The sequence below is a fragment of the Limanda limanda genome, chromosome 20 (assembly GCF_963576545.1).
Source record: "Limanda limanda chromosome 20, fLimLim1.1, whole genome shotgun sequence".
NCBI classification, from domain to species: Eukaryota; Metazoa; Chordata; class Actinopteri; order Pleuronectiformes; family Pleuronectidae; genus Limanda; species Limanda limanda.
Window position 1 is genome coordinate 6,922,144 of NC_083655.1, and position 15,472 is coordinate 6,937,615.

Consider the following 15,472-nt stretch of genomic DNA (forward strand, 5'->3'; position numbering starts at 1 on the left):
TAACTGTCAGCCCCCCGCTGGGTATAAATAGAAGTCTGCCGTCCAGAGAGGCGTGTTCTGAGAGGGGGTAGACAGAGGAGGACGAGGAGGAGGAGGAGGAAGGGTTCCGCCTGATCGCGGTGACACATCCAGGGGCACACAGGCTACTTTCAGGGGTTGTGTGGTGGTGGTGGTGGTGGGACGGGGGGACGGGGGGACGGGGAGGGGTCCTGCAGAGGAGCCAGAGAGGAGGAAGATGCAGCCGAGGACATTATAAAAGAGACTGGAGACTGACAGAGAGGCCCCGGGACAAAAGAGCGTCCTCATCTATTCAACTTGGCTGTGACAGCAGACACAACAAATACCAGCATCAGCACCCTGGAAAGATCCCGTCCAATTGAGCTGCTGCTGAAACTGACAACCAGAGAAAACAGGGTGAGGGTGCTGTTGTTTCACTGGAACTGCTGAGACGTGTAATTAGGCTTCTGTTCAGCAATCAAATGCAGAATGAGTGGCTGAAACCCAGTTACACGTTGGTATAAGGTTAATATGACAGGAAGTTTCTGTCTTTCTTCCTGGTTTGGACGTCGATATAAATATATCGGTATCAAACACATACTCAGTAGAGCCCAACAGCCCTCTTGAATTAAAACAAGCTTCACAGCTGAGGCCACAAAGTCTCACATTTGATTCCCAAACTGCACATTGATATCAACCCTCTTAGAGAAATCAATGAAATTATTAAATAAAAGTCCAATCCACAGCAAATCTTAATGGGCCCTACCCTGACCCATACCACATCCTAACGTCTTTTGTGGAGCTTAAAGCTCGTCACCTACATTAAACTAGTTTTAAAATCCTTAAACAAACCGCCAGGGTCTAAGGCCACATTTAGTTTCGTATTTGTTACCATACAGTGGATGAAAAAGGCCTTCACCCTTCATGAAACCATATTTAAAGCCATAAGATCCATATTTTTATTTGTGCATTTATAAATAATTATTTGAGAAATCAAGGAAAAATACTTTCTCACAATGCTAAAGGGTAAATGGTCAGTATTTGTATTGCACTTTTTTAGTCTCTTTGACTCACTGACATTTACCACATCCTTCTACTTAGTTTTTTGTTCAGCAGTTTGGAAAATCCTGCTAACAAAGAAATGCAGATGAGGTTAATTTTCAGCTCCTATTATAAACTAGTTCAAAACCCCTAAATCCAACGTGTGGGTGTGATGACTCGACACAGACTTCCTTATCAGGTGTTTTTTATTTTTCACTTAAATCCAAGGTAGCAAAAATGATACACAGCTGAAATATCAAGACACACACACACGCACGCACAGAAACTCTAAAACATCAAAAAAACAAGAAGGTGCTTCACCACCTTGGAAAAAAATAAAGCTTCCTCTTCAGTTGAGTCCACCTGAATGTGAGCAGATGATCCTGAAGCGATCTGCCGGTAAAAGTCCTTAAAAAAATAAATCAAGTTTCCTTCGGTTATACTAAAATATGAGATTAAATAAAATGAGAACAGTTTGACACGGTATATATTTTTTCTTGATGGTGTCTCTCTGATGAGTCATTGGTATTGACTCTAAAAAGGCATGTGTAATCTCTGACAACAAAAAATTCTCACTAAAAAAACAAAAGATGTTATTGCTTTTTTTCTTTTAAGTATCACCACTGCATATACTTACAAATTATACTTTTTTTTAGCCTCTGTCAGAAATAATAATAAATAAGGAAGAATAATCGGCTCATGTATATACTTTGATTGCACTTAATCCTTTAGACCCCAAACACTAACTAACATACTGTAGATCTAGTATGGTAATACACCTGTCTGATTACATAGGCAAGCCATTATACATACAAGCAGTAATGTCAATATGTTGGTACCAATGAAAAACTAAAGTTATAGTGACAAAAGCACTACATTCTATAATACACAGGCAATCACAGATTGCAAATCTTAAGTAATAATGTCCTCCCCACTCCTTCGACTGGTGTATGTTCCCAAACCATCAGCAACTGCTGGGAAATCAAAATGTGGGAAAGTGTTCGTCTGGATGGGAAACACAGGTATCGTCTGACAGGACGTTTAACACGTGGCTTACAGGGACCACAGGTGCTGGTAGAAAGTGGTTGGAGTATAATCATACAATACATTCTCTCACATCCGCATTCTTACTGGTGGGGTTTGCTTCAGTCCGTGCTAATACTCTGATAACCTGCTTAACGAAGAAAACACTCCTCCGTCCGAATTCTCCAAAACAAACTCGAAAATATACTGGAACTCTCGGAGTAAGTTTGTGTCAATAATAATAATGTGATTTGTGAATATGATACTGTTCCTGTCAGTGAGTATAAGCCAGTAAAGATTTGTATTCAAACCAATTGGCACTTTCATTCCTTTATCATCGCTCTTTAAATCGTAATCCATCTACGATGCGTTTAATGATCACGTAAAAGAAAAGTTCCCTTGGATTAGAAGATCGCCATCTTCTCCTCCAGCTCACTGCGAGGAATCGAGTTATGGGAACCATCATCATCATTTGGTTTGGGGTCATTGAAAAATCCACAAAATAAATACTTAATTTTGGTTTGATTGGGAACATACATCTCCCCTGTGCCACAGTGGAGCCGCGGCTTCCTAATACATTTCTTATATGAGAGTGAAGACAGTTTTGTTTTCTGTCCATTCACACGTTTTCCCTTTTGTGATCACATTAAATTCAAGAAGGAAGAGAAAAACCAAACTAAAAATGGACACTATAGGACCCCACTGCAAGTTCTCTCCCCTAATACAGCCACGCTTAAGTGAAAAAAATAAATCTCACGCCATTAACCACAGGAGGTCACACACACACTTCCTGCCTGAAAGTAAAAATCAGTCCACTTTGAAAAAAAAACAAGAAAAAAAGGCGAGGAAGTCTTAATGCTGATGGAGAACAACGGAGGTGGGAGCGAGAGGCTGTTTGGCCACAAGGAGGTGCAGAGGACATGGCACGTCGGACGAGGGGATTCTTCTTTCCGACCCACACGTTTGTTATGATGATAACAACAGATGAAGTCGGAACAATGAGTCTTTTCTCTCCTCCCCTTTCACAGAACTAGTCCATTCTAGCGTCGGGCATTTTCCGCCTGGTTTTTCCGTCTTCCCGCCGCTCAGTCCATGTGTGGTTTCTCCCCTCCACCCTGAGGGAAGAGAGAACAGGGCGGCCATTGTTAATAACATGTCCTTGTTCACAAATGATCAAGGAATGCAGCAATTAGAAATCCAGTCAGAACATCTGTACGATACAATATCCACCTTCGCCAATGACGTAGTGTTTAGATCTGTATCTTAGCAGGATTACGCAAAACCTTCTGGAAGGATTTCAAAGTTGCTCAGAGGACGGATCGGGTGTCAGTCAGGGAAGAACCCATGATTGTTATTTTTTATTTTAGTTCCTTTAACATTGCAATATCTTTTCAGCATTTTCTTGGTTACTCAGAAACTTAAATCCTAATAAAAAATACACAAACTGACATTTTTAGCAGACTGATATTTATGAGTTTGTGTAATTTGGTGCAGATAATTCAGTTTAATTTAAATGTGGTATATGGTCTTAAGTGACATCCTAGTTACATTTATTTTACAGTAGATATAAAGTTGCAGTTTTTTTGTACTGATAAGTGGGAAAATCCCTTATAAAAAGACTGTAGTCACACATTAACACGTTAAGTTTCGGTTCCTTTCAAATAAAACTGTATGAAACCAAACTCTGGACAACTCCCTGGTTTGTACCCGCGGTGTGCAGCTTCAAATAAATACAGATTTGTTGCAGCTTCATAAATGAATAGAGACTGGTGTCCAGATTAGTTCTAAAAAAAGAAACTTCCATTTCCCTTTTTTCCCCAAATGTCAGCAGAACATTTGGTACAAAGACGGGAACAACGTGCTGCTTGCTCAACACCACACAACCACATACGGCTGTTTCCCATTACTCCTCTTATCTATTACAAGACAGTGCAAACATATTCAGTCTTAACAGCTCAGCACTTTGTGTACTCAGCTGCATTATCACCTGATTTGTCCACAAATCCAACTGTAACTCGAGCCATTCAGCAGATCTACAAAGAACCGGAGCTGGACGGAGCAGAGCTGGTTTTGTTTTAAATCAACGTCATTGCTTCAGCCAAAACCAAAACATAAGACAAACTAGTTTTCTTGTTCCTCCTCATAACTGACCCACTGGAGGCGGAGTGAGAAGGAGAAAAGAGACGCGGAACAAAACCACGAGTGCAGGCTTGTGCCAACATTCCTCAGGCCTGGTCACAAACAAACACAACAAGGAGCAAATGACCCTCTGGTCGGCCGAGTCCCGACTGGCTCGGAGTGTCTCGCCACGACTGTGAAAAACAACAGCTCTTAATCTGCTTTCACGCTTTCACTGAGTCAAACTGAGGGAGTGACGGGACTCTTACTTTACAGACAGAATGAGGTGAGGCTTCTGGGCACGGGCGTAATGAAGACGTCAAGGCCGACGTGATGGGATAATTATGAAGGGGACGGGGGCGTCTGCACATCTTTAACTCGTTTGACAACGTTGGCTGCTGTTGTGGTTTCGGCCAAACGCCGGCACAGAGCGCGTGTGGGGCCGCGGAGTCAGGATTTTCTGTTTATACACTCAGAGGAGTTCGGTTTTACACTGGTTCGTTTACCCCTGAATTATATTCTTAGCATATTAGAGAAGGGTCCAGATCAGGAGCATTGTGTCACAGTAAAACATTCCCCTGTGACCAGCAGTACTGAATTGGGTTAAGTGGCAGATTAAAGCTGTTGTTCACAATAAAATTCCAACTCTTCATTATGGCTGGAAATATTCTGGTAAATTGTCTAAAAAGTTGTAAAACAGTTATCCCTTTGTAATAAGGAATCCAAATAGAAAAGTAAAAATGTGGAATATGGCCAAAATGGCCACTAAATGCAAGATAGCAGGCTTCCTGTTGTGTTTTTTCCAATTGCACCTCGGACTTTTTTGTTTGTCTGGTCATGATAGACCTGTATATTGATTTTTGTGAAGACCGGTCAATGTGAACACGTTCCAGGGGTCTCGGGGGGCACCGTTGAGCCATTTTGCGACGCCCATTGAAAATTCCTCCAGAATACGTAAATTTTCACCACTTTCTAACTTTCTGCAAATTTTGGTAAGAAGTTGAGCATGGTAAAGCCCTCAAAAAGCCAATTAATTTGCCTGAATAATAATAATAATAATAATCCTTACAATTTCAATAGGGTCTCACCTGACCTTTGAAGTCAGTGCTCGGGCCCTAACAAGCTGTATTTACAAGATCTTAGCAACAAGACAGTTCCTCCTACATTACAGAAGTCGGACAAACAAGTTCTGAACTTCAGGCGCCAAGCTTCTGTCGTCAAAGCAGATTAATTATACGATGTGAGACATTTAGAATTTAACATCTGTGTGATTCACAGTATGTGTCATGACAGTGATTATAGGCTGGAGTCTGAGCCTTTGGTTACAACATTATATTTTAAAAATGATTTCAAACTTTACCATGGCGAGTTGGCGTCCTATGTTTCCCACGGTAACTCCGCCTGAGAAGAATATACACGGGAGCCAGGAGCGTACGTACAAGAAGTCTGGAGATGTGTACCTGAAAGAAAGTGACAAACATCTTATTACACACAATCCTCAACAAACCCCCTTCAGACTTTGTGATGTTGTTCTGGAGCCCGACCTCTGACCTCCAGGCAAGGAGATCAAACTAAAGCAGAACCTGGTCCAAAGCTATCATCATAAAGAAAACAACAGATTTTCTCTTTAGGCAAAAGTCTATGAACGAGACGCGTGTCAGATCTGACGGGAAGGAAATGGTTTTTAAAGTCAAAGCTGGAGACGGATCGCTGACTAAGACAAACATATAAAACCTGTCATGCTGGAACACATTATTACATCTCCTCCTTGCTCACCCGAGCTTCTCCCTTGTCACGTCAGCCGGAGCTGCAGCTGCCTTTTCAACCTTGTGCCAACACTCACTTCTCTCTGCTGTGTGTTTTTGATCGTGTGCCACTGAAGCATTTCAGGCCTGTTAATTGGGCTCCCAGAGATAAACGTGTTATCTTTGACTAATCTATTTTTGGCATCAGACCTATAGAAAAACTTCCAGATATTTAGTTCACTTCCTTCAAGAGGGTGGGGCTTACTCTCAGAGCTGTATAAACAATTACACCATGTCAGACACAGAACTGTGATACATCGCTGAACACAGCATCAGTTTCGCTTCCTCATAAGCAAAACTGATGGCGAGCTTTCGTTCCACTTGATTCGTCGACTTACTGGTAGACCCCGTTGTAGACGAGCAGCTGCGTGAACACCGTGGCGAGGAAGGCCGTGGTGATGCCCAGGCCAAAGCCGCTGCGGGACCGGTCGAAGGTCCACCACAGGCCCAGGGACAAGGCCGCCAGCGTCAGGGAGAGCTGCACGTTGTTGTCGAAGTCGAGTTTCTGTGTAACGGGGTCAGTTAAGGTCAAAGCGTAATTGACGCGAGCATGGCGTCTGCTCTTACTCAAATATTTGTCTGACCTCCCGGCACCAAGTTCACTTCTGAAAAGCCAGAAGGTATAGAAGGACAGCCCTGTTGATAAACATCCTACATGTGACAGCAGTTCTGGGTGAAAGGATACAACACTGGCGTGGTTGATGCCCACGAACACGGCGATGCACCTCATGACGCTCGCCCACTCCCTCTTGAACTTGTGCGGCTCCCCCAGATGGCTGTCCAGGCAGGGGTAGAGGAGGCCGACCACGGCTGCAGCAAACAGAGAGGAGGCGTTAAAACAAGATAAGGGCGAATTCTGAGAAACGCCAGAGGTCACTGTGTCATTGAGTCTGAGACGACTTACAAAACCGTGACTGCTTTTTAAACTGGCTTGTTTGACTGTATTTACATTTTGTTTAATTCCAAATAATGTTTTATAACTCCCATGTCACCCTTGTGACCATAATGTCAATAAACGGTTTTTGAAAAATACCAAAGTAATATGCAGTACCTGTCTCGCTGTTTAAGGAATTTGAGATTAAACAATGAGTCAATTAACTGATAAGTTGTTTTAAATATATATGAAACTTATTCTTACTTACAAGGAAATGTATCTTCTAAATTCTGAGGACTGGCCTTGTCTTTGTTTTATGTGTTGGTAAAATTAATATATTTGTTTTATTTATATACCATACATGAATGTAATAATAACATAATAACATTGTTTTGTCTCCATTTCAAATCACTCTATGGAATACATTTGTTTTGAAGGACATGTTTGTGTCTTTTCTCACTTTTCATAACCTGAACAGTAATCACATGGATGAAAGTGAAACTAAGGGATAGAGTCACAGCAAAACTTATATTAAAAGATAAGATAAGATCACATTATAGTTTATTAGTCCCACAGCTGGGGCATTTGCAATACTAGAGCAGCAAGAGCCAAACATGGGCACCAGTGAGTAATAATACACGAAATGCAATTCTTAAGTTTAAGGAAATGTGAATAAATACTAATATGCACATATGCAGTGTGAGAATATTGCACAGTTAAATAACTGCAGACGTGTAATTCGGTGGTGAAATCCCAGTTTACCAAGTGAAGACCTTGTATGACTCTGAGAATCATTGATCACGCCACTCAGTCAAAACAAGCTTCTCCTCCTCCTCCTCCTCCTCTTGTTTTCCCTCCTGCAGCCACATGAGGAGGAGGAGAGGGAGGAGCACCGCAAACTTCCGGGTTCCTGGCCTGAAAGGCACCGCCCCCCTCAGCTCACCCGTTATGACACGGACCAATCAGCGCCCGGCTCGCCTCGTGTCCGGGCAGCTGCAGCCAATCAGAGCTCGACAATCGCCACCATCTGTTTTAAAGTCAGTTTGGTCTCCCCCCCCTCCCTCCCTCCCCTTACACCAAGTAGGGTGACAAAACAGCGGCGTGACAGGGGGAGGCTTGTGTAACAGCCCATAATAACAAAGCCGAACGGTGAATCACAACCTCATGATCACACACACGTTGTTTGCGGACGCGATTGTGTCGTTGTGTCGTTTGTGTGCAGCGTTTAGTTTTAAAAACAACACATTTTTCAAAGGAGTCTGGCAGGTGGTGCACATAAACCCCTCAGGGGGGGGGTGGGGGGGATTTAAACATGTATGTGCAGCAGACATGTTTCATAGAGTTGATTTATGATGGTTTATACTTTATTATAGTTTATAATGTCTATATATGGAGGGGGGGAAGCTGCAGGACTGTGACTCCTCCCCTCCCCACATTCCTTTGTCTGAAAAGTTAGTCCTCAGATAACCCGGGTCAAACCGATCACCCCAAACCCCCCCACTAAAAAAAACAAACAAACAAACCAACAACATGCACTTCTTTCCATCCTCCATGTTTTAAAGGTACTCACCGGCCCCGGTGCCGCAGCAGGGGGGGATCCACCAGGCGGAGGAGAACAGCGTGGCCAGCACCTCCTCCGGGAACAGCGTGACGTGTCTCTGGATCTGCAGCAGGTTGAGGACCAGGGCGAGGAAGACCCCCACGGTGAAGAGCACCAGACCCCGGCGGATCAGGTTGGCGGTGCGGACGTGCTGCAGGGACCCGACGGCCTGGCTCAGCACCGACGTCACGATGGACATCATCTCCTCGGCTCTGGCCGCCAACCAGGGGGCGTCGGGGGGCGACGAGTGCTTGGCTTCCACGGAGCAGCTCCAGCAGCGGGGCTCCAGGCTGGGCATCTGGCTCTGGGGGGCTGGAGGGAGGAAGCAAGAGGAACGTGGTCACGACTAGAAAACACACACACACACACACACATGCATGGAACTAACTGTGATGAAGAGGAGGGAGACGCTTCCTTACCTCGATCTCCAGACGTCTTCGCAGTCTGGTTCAACCCTCCTCTTCCTCCTTCTCTTCCTCTGCAGCTCATCAGCCGATCGAAGCCCCTCTGCGATGATCAACAACAACAACACGGATCAGTCCCGTTGTGTGCTCACATCCTCACACAGACACACACACTCCATTCCTCAGCATTGGGTTCATACCAGAGACGAGCGCTTCCTCTGCAGAAAACAATCACAGCTGTGTCGGGTGAGACTCGGCAGCCAATAGGAGCGCGGCGGCCGATATGACGTGGCAGCCACCCCACCCGCCCCCTCGTCCGGTCTCAGGCTCACACACACACACACACACACACACACACACACACACACACACACACACACACACACACACACACACACACACACACACACACACACTCACACACACACACACACACACACACACACACACACACACACACACCAGGCAGGATGGATCTGCACAGCCCTGAAGTGAAAGTGCAAACATCGACTTAAATGGATGCAAAACATAAGGAAGTGAGAAGTGAAGGGTGCAGCACGTAACAAGAGCTAGACTGGCTATTCAGAATCAGGCTTTTATGGCTGAAGTAGTTATAAACCAGTCTATAATATATAAACACACAAGGAAATTGCTGTGGTTTTAGTGGCTGCATACAAAGCAAAGTATAAAAACAGTGTACAGATATTATAGACACAAGGAAATAGATGTTTGCAATATGAAGCTGTAGATGTTTACAATTTGACATGCACATTTTAAGAGGAAACACAAACAACACTGAACCTGACAAAATCCCCAAATCTGCATATGTCAATACAATTGGGCCAATAACATTTTGTACGTCTGCATAGGGCCAATAAAGGTGCAATCTTCAGAATCACAATCAGAAGTATTTTATTGCCAAGTACGTTCACACATACAAGGAATTTGCTCTGGGTATTGGTGCAAACAATGAACATAGAAAAATAAAAACGCAATAAATACAACATGCATGGGAGAGCAATAAAAACTGGGAAACCAGTATATATTTACTCACTGTTTACTTCTTATTCACTCACTTTTTACCAATATTTATACAAAATAACATTTATTTTGAGATAAACATTTCTGAATAAAAATATATATAAAAAATATAAAAAGTGACTTATCTTACGTAGTGATACAAAAAACAATAAACAACCTCAAAGGTAATTATGAATCCAGATTTATAACCCCCACCGGCAATTTGTATGCGTTCTAAGAATCTTACTTGTTTTCTAGGAGGAGAGATTTGTTTACCAGGCTGAGATCACAAGCTGAGCGCAGTCCTTCCTGGATAAATACTCAAACTTTTTCAAAGATCCAGTGTCTCTTCCTCTGTTACCACTCCAGCAAGCAACACCTTCACAGACTAACCCCGGCCTCCACACACCCCTTATATATATACCTGCAGCTGAGAAATGGGGTTAGTCGTACACCTGTCGTTTTCCCGGCAAGAAGAGTGGTTGAACTTTGGGTCAGGTTGGAGGAGGTGGGGCCTCAAGGAGGAGGAGGAGGAGGGCATGTAGGGCCTCTGCACGTCAGCAAGCGATAGTGTGTTTGGGGTCTTTGCGATATCCGACAATAACATGGAAACATGTTGCGCAAGCAGCCTGCGTGACCCAGACAGACCTCCTGTTAGGCAGAGGGGAAACAAGCCTCCCTCCAGTGCATACGTGCAGTGAAAAACACACATCCATAGGTGCATGTTTTCGCTCCTCTCTGAGCCTGAGGTCATGCACAGGTAATTCATTTCTCATTTGACATTGAGCCACAAACACATGACAGACATCTGCAGGTGGAAACTTGCCGCTGTGCATTTTTTAATGATGAACTAGTATGCACCCTCTCCTTCACAGAGACGAGCAAAACATCCCCATCATTTCAACATAACCGTCAAAAAGTGCCACACTAAATCATATTTACTAAATTTCAGCTGCTGGCACTTTATAGAAAGTGCGATGGATGACTCATCTCGCAATTGCAAATTGGCAAAACGGAGTAAAGCTTCCACGACCTCCAGCGAAATTTGGGAAACAAAAACACAGAGTGTATCAATCAGATTGCTTTTCTTTTTCAATTAGGTTTAATTAAAAATCCTTTTTTTGCTGGTAATCAACTGTGATGCCGATGTCTCAGGGTGTTGTATTCATTTTTTTGTTGTGGTGATTATGTGGTGCTAAAACGCAGAACTGTGCAACGTGGAGGCAGATTTTTGGTTGTCACCCAGTTTCCTGCTTCAAAGCCTCAACCCAACTGCTGAGTTTATCTCCTCTTTTTATGGCTGACTTCATGTGCCATGTGGAGGAAAATGATGCCCCAGCTACTGTGGATCTTGGTGAAAACAGGCAATAACAATATTTATGGAAAAAAGACGTGAAAACATTTTGGGCTCGTCAGAGACTTTTGGCCATTTTAGCCTAATTGCTCCGGGGACAGCGATGCTGACTGGTTGGTTGGTCTGTCAGATCGTCACTTTGCTCCACACTGAAATGAAATTAAAATATTATAGGACACAGAGTACTTTTTAATGATTTTTCAAAGTTTTCCCTAAACCAACAGTGAAATACCTCATAGTCTACAACATGTATTTGCACAAAACACTTCACAGATGTTCATAGTTTCTACATGATGTTCCCTCAGGATTTCGGTGGTGACTTTTCCCTTAGTATTACCTTTACAACAGTTACCGTTCCAGTTACACTTTCAATGATTTCTTTATTTACTGCTTTTTATACTGTGGTGAATAGAAAATAAAAACATTTCACAGATAAGATTACAGTTTGTCATGATTATCCGTAAATAGTCAAGCTACACAACATTGGCATTTGTCTATATTTACAGCTTTCTCTATTATTATTATATTTATCAGTACATTAGCATTTAGCTCAAAGCTCTGCACACCAGCACAGCTACAGTCTCATTGTACCAACAAACAGTGATGCCAAGTGTAGAGGAGGGGCGACTATTTGTTCCATTGACTTTCACATTATAAGTTATAAACCTTGACATCACACAACTTTAAAGATAAAACAGCTCTTTTATGTCCACTAAAGCAGCACAGAATGTGTTTTTGAATGTGAGCATTACAAACACACAAGTCATCTTACGGGCATTACAGTTTCCAGACGGCGCATTCAAATGGACCCGGCGTAAATTGGTTCCACTCGAACTGAATGGGAAACTGCCATTTCCCAAAATGGCAGTGATAAATGAATGGTTAAGTATAAATGTCACAGTTGCACTCCATTGGAGCCGTTTCACCATTTTGTACCGAGCAAGTCAAGCATGAAAGTGTATTGACGGTTGAAAAGTTTGTCCTCGTGTCCCGTTTGCGTGTGTTGGTGTTGGTGTGCCCAGACGCCTTGAACAAACACGCCATGTCTTACAGGATGAGAGGGACAGAGGGAAATTCTGCTTTTTAATTTGGAACAGGTTTTTCTCTTTCTTCCTGGCTCATTTCATAGTGTTCTTAAAATACATTTGGATATATTGGCCCAGATCCCCACTCATGACCTCTTTACAGACACTCAACCACTTTCACTTTGCCGCCCTCCGTAGCTAATGACATCAGTCATATTTTTCCCCGTTCAAATGTCAGTGGACCATGTGGCTGACGCAGATAACTCACCACCGCCTCATGGTTTTGGAAAGGGGGGGGAAGGGGGGCAGAAATAGAAGGGTGCACCTAGAGGGAGCTCCCCAAGGCCCCAAACTCCTGCACCTCCCCGATGATCCAACAATAGTATTCGTCTCTGCCTCAGGACAAAATGAGCCGGCCTGTCTCTGGGAAGGAGTGTGTGTGTAGCTGTGTATTCCCCAAATGAATATGTTTCTCTCTGTGTAATTCTTGGCAATCCAGGTGCCTGAGGATAAAAGCCTACAGCACCGAGTGTGTGTCAGTGTGTGGGCGTGAGTGTGTGCATCTGGCTCTTTTCTTCCATGTGTACACATGTGTGTGTTTATGCAGAAAGAAAAAAAGAATCTGTTGTTGCATACATGCATGTATTTAGATTGCTTCTGCTTTGACAATAGCATGAGCATCAATATGGAGGCTGAAATCACAACCTGTATGTTTTGCTAATGCGCGGCCGTAATAACCATGAAAATAAATAGCGCATATATATAGTAAATAGCTCCTAGCAACCAGCAGTGCCGGTGCTGGCGTGGTCTCAGCCACATCAGAAGATAAAGCAGGATGCTACGACACTTCAAATGAATAGCAGATCAAGCGTGTCGTAGATTATGCTGTTAGACTGGGAGGGATTGAATTATAGCTGAAGGAAAAGCCTCCTGGAACAGCTGCTAAATTGATCTATCAAACTCCGGCTTGACAATTTTGCTCCTCAATCCCGTGTGAAATTATGAAGGGAGAACGTCCCTAATCCGTCCTCTTCGGATAGTTGATTAAGACGGTTTCAGCGTCATCCAGCGTATTCCCTCTAGTTTACGTGTGTCAAAATTCATTGCACTTATTCTTCACTACGTGCCACTTATGGAGAACCTTTGGAAATTGTGTTACCCATAATAAAAAAATGGTATTTACATATAAATCCATCCCCGTTGTATCACTAGGTTAATAATCCACAGATTTCCAAAATTCTCGGAACCTATTTCTCTTCCTTTCTCCGACACCTTTGCTTCGATGCTCTCTGGGTACGTTTCAGGACACACCACCTTTTTTCCACCGCCACTCCCCCCCCCCCCCGCACCGTGCCATGGAAGATGAAAGGGGATCCTGGCGTATGGAGTGTATCGAGCAGCTTAACAAAAGGGATACCAGAAAGGCCCTGACTCTACACCCCGAGGGCGTGGCACCAGGATGCAATCTCGCGGCCCCTTTGTTCTTCAGTGCTCAGCTCCAAGAGATTGTTTCTTAGCGGCTCACCTTTTTCCACAGCCACGTCCTGCACCCTGCTCTGTGCAGCCGGCGTGTGCTTCTGGTTGCATTATGCTAAAACAGGAAGAATGTGTCGGGTTATGAGGGGATGATAAACAGATCCTGAGTCAGAGCTATACAAGCCAAATAAACTCTATTTTGGAGAATAAAGAACACAGCTATATTTCAGAGACGTTGACCTGAATTGCTTATTCGCTTTCTTACCAAAAGTTAGAGAAGAAAGTTGATTCCACCTGCTTGTCAGTGCACTGAAAAATGAAAAATTGTTTCCCAACTTAAAAAATCTACTTCAATTGTTAATCACCTTTTTAAAAACATCATAAATGTTTGTGTAACCATTTTAAGTAAGTTGGTAAATCATTTATATGGTTATGTTACAGGAGTCAGCAGCAGTTTAGTTGAGTACAGAGGCAGTAAACAGTTATCCTGCCTATAGCCGATCTGTTTACTGTTGTTTTTCCTCTCTGGCTTGTTGTACAGATAAACCCACAGAGTTTTATTGTGTTTATTAGTGAGCATTGCATTTTATTATCTCCAGACAAAGCTAGCTAGGCAGCTTCTAGAGCTGAATATTTACTGCACGGACGGAATCCCTCTTCTCATCTGACCCTCAGCAGGAGAGGTCTTTGGCCTAGTTTCCAAAATGTCCAACTATTCCCTTTATGTTGATGCTTGGTCTTCGCTGTGTGTTTGTTATGATAACCTACAGAACCCTTTACTCTAATCAGCAGTGAGCTTCCTGCCGCTGAGCTCATCGCTGTCGTTGACCTTTTAAGAGCCATATCTCACTTTAAAGGAGAATTCCAGTTTGTTATCTCACTTCTTTATTACTTTATGATTTTAGTGCAGTCTTATAAACACGGTATGTGAGTCAACACCTCCTACCTGCAGAATCTATGACTTATAGTGATGAAGCAACACCCTGTGACAATCTCACAAAAACCCATTGGCTTCACAAAGGTACTACTTTGTTGCAGGGCATGTATCCAATGGTTTTTTAGATGACAGCATATATGTGTTTGGGATTCAGCTCCCTGGTGCCTGCATATGTGGCATGTTTACACAAAAGCTGAATGCAAGTCAGTCACGCTCAGCATCCGTGAACAGCACAGTTCCAGCAGCCAATGAACACATCCCCGGGGCGTCTGCTCAGGTGTCACTCTCGACCAATCCACGCTGCTCCCTCCTGGGCTCATTTGTTTGTCTGTGTTAGAGATAGGGATTCTGTCTATGAGAGGAGGAACGGGAGCTAAAGAGCCGAAGAGCAAGTTTGTTTAAAGTCGGACAACGATGTTAAAATACAGTTTTATGTTTTGCTTTTCTTCCGTTTTGTGCAGTGGAGGTTTATTCTGGGAAATGACGAGTTTAACGATGATGTAATCCACAGACAAATCCCAGAGCTGCTTCACAGACAGTGAATAATGAGACGGCTCCTGATGACGGAACCATCGTGGAGCTTTTACTGAGATTTGAGCGTGTGACTTAAACTCATGAATCCAACAAAAACTCTGTCACTCCGCATCTCCAGGAAGGGCCGCAGATTAGTGTGAATTAAATCAAAGGGCACAAGAAATTCAGTTTAAAGAAACAGTCAAATATTTTTGCCCATAAATTGACACTACACTACATATTTAGCTAGAACCAGTGAAGGTTTAGCATGACTGAAGCTAAGCT

At 43.3% G+C, this 15,472-nt stretch overlaps 1 protein-coding gene across 2 annotated transcripts; it reads right to left on the bottom strand.

Annotated features, from left to right (window-relative positions):
• Positions 1-1,226: 1,226 nt before the first annotated feature.
• On the bottom strand, positions 1,227-10,319 carry insig1 (insulin induced gene 1). Of its 2 annotated transcripts, none has more exons than XM_061093444.1 (9): positions 10,159-10,319; positions 9,312-9,348; positions 9,063-9,191; positions 8,878-8,965; positions 8,429-8,770; positions 6,670-6,794; positions 6,323-6,489; positions 5,540-5,639; positions 1,227-3,176 (listed from the first exon to the last, which is right to left on the bottom strand). In XM_061093444.1, the coding sequence occupies exons 4-9, from the start codon at positions 8,945-8,947 to the stop codon at positions 3,147-3,149; spliced, it is 834 nt and encodes a 277-aa protein (XP_060949427.1). In that variant the 5' UTR covers positions 8,948-8,965; positions 9,063-9,191; positions 9,312-9,348; positions 10,159-10,319; the 3' UTR covers positions 1,227-3,146. The 2 variants fall into 2 exon arrangements, with proteins under 2 accessions (XP_060949427.1, XP_060949428.1); XM_061093445.1 differs by having other exon boundaries at positions 10,130-10,203.
• Positions 10,320-15,472: the final 5,153 nt, after the last annotated feature.

Coding starts and splice junctions, on each gene's coding strand:
- insig1 (XM_061093444.1), bottom strand. CDS start 8,947: ATGAGCTGCAGAGGAAGAGAAGGAGGAAGAGGAGGGTTGAACCAGACT. Junction 8,771..8,877: donor GAAGACGTCTGGAGATCGAG/GTAAGGAAGCGT, acceptor TCCTCCCTCCAG/CCCCCCAGAGCCAGATGCCC. Junction 3,177..5,539: donor TAGGACGCCAACTCGCCATG/GTAAAGTTTGAA, acceptor CTCTTCCCTCAG/GGTGGAGGGGAGAAACCACA.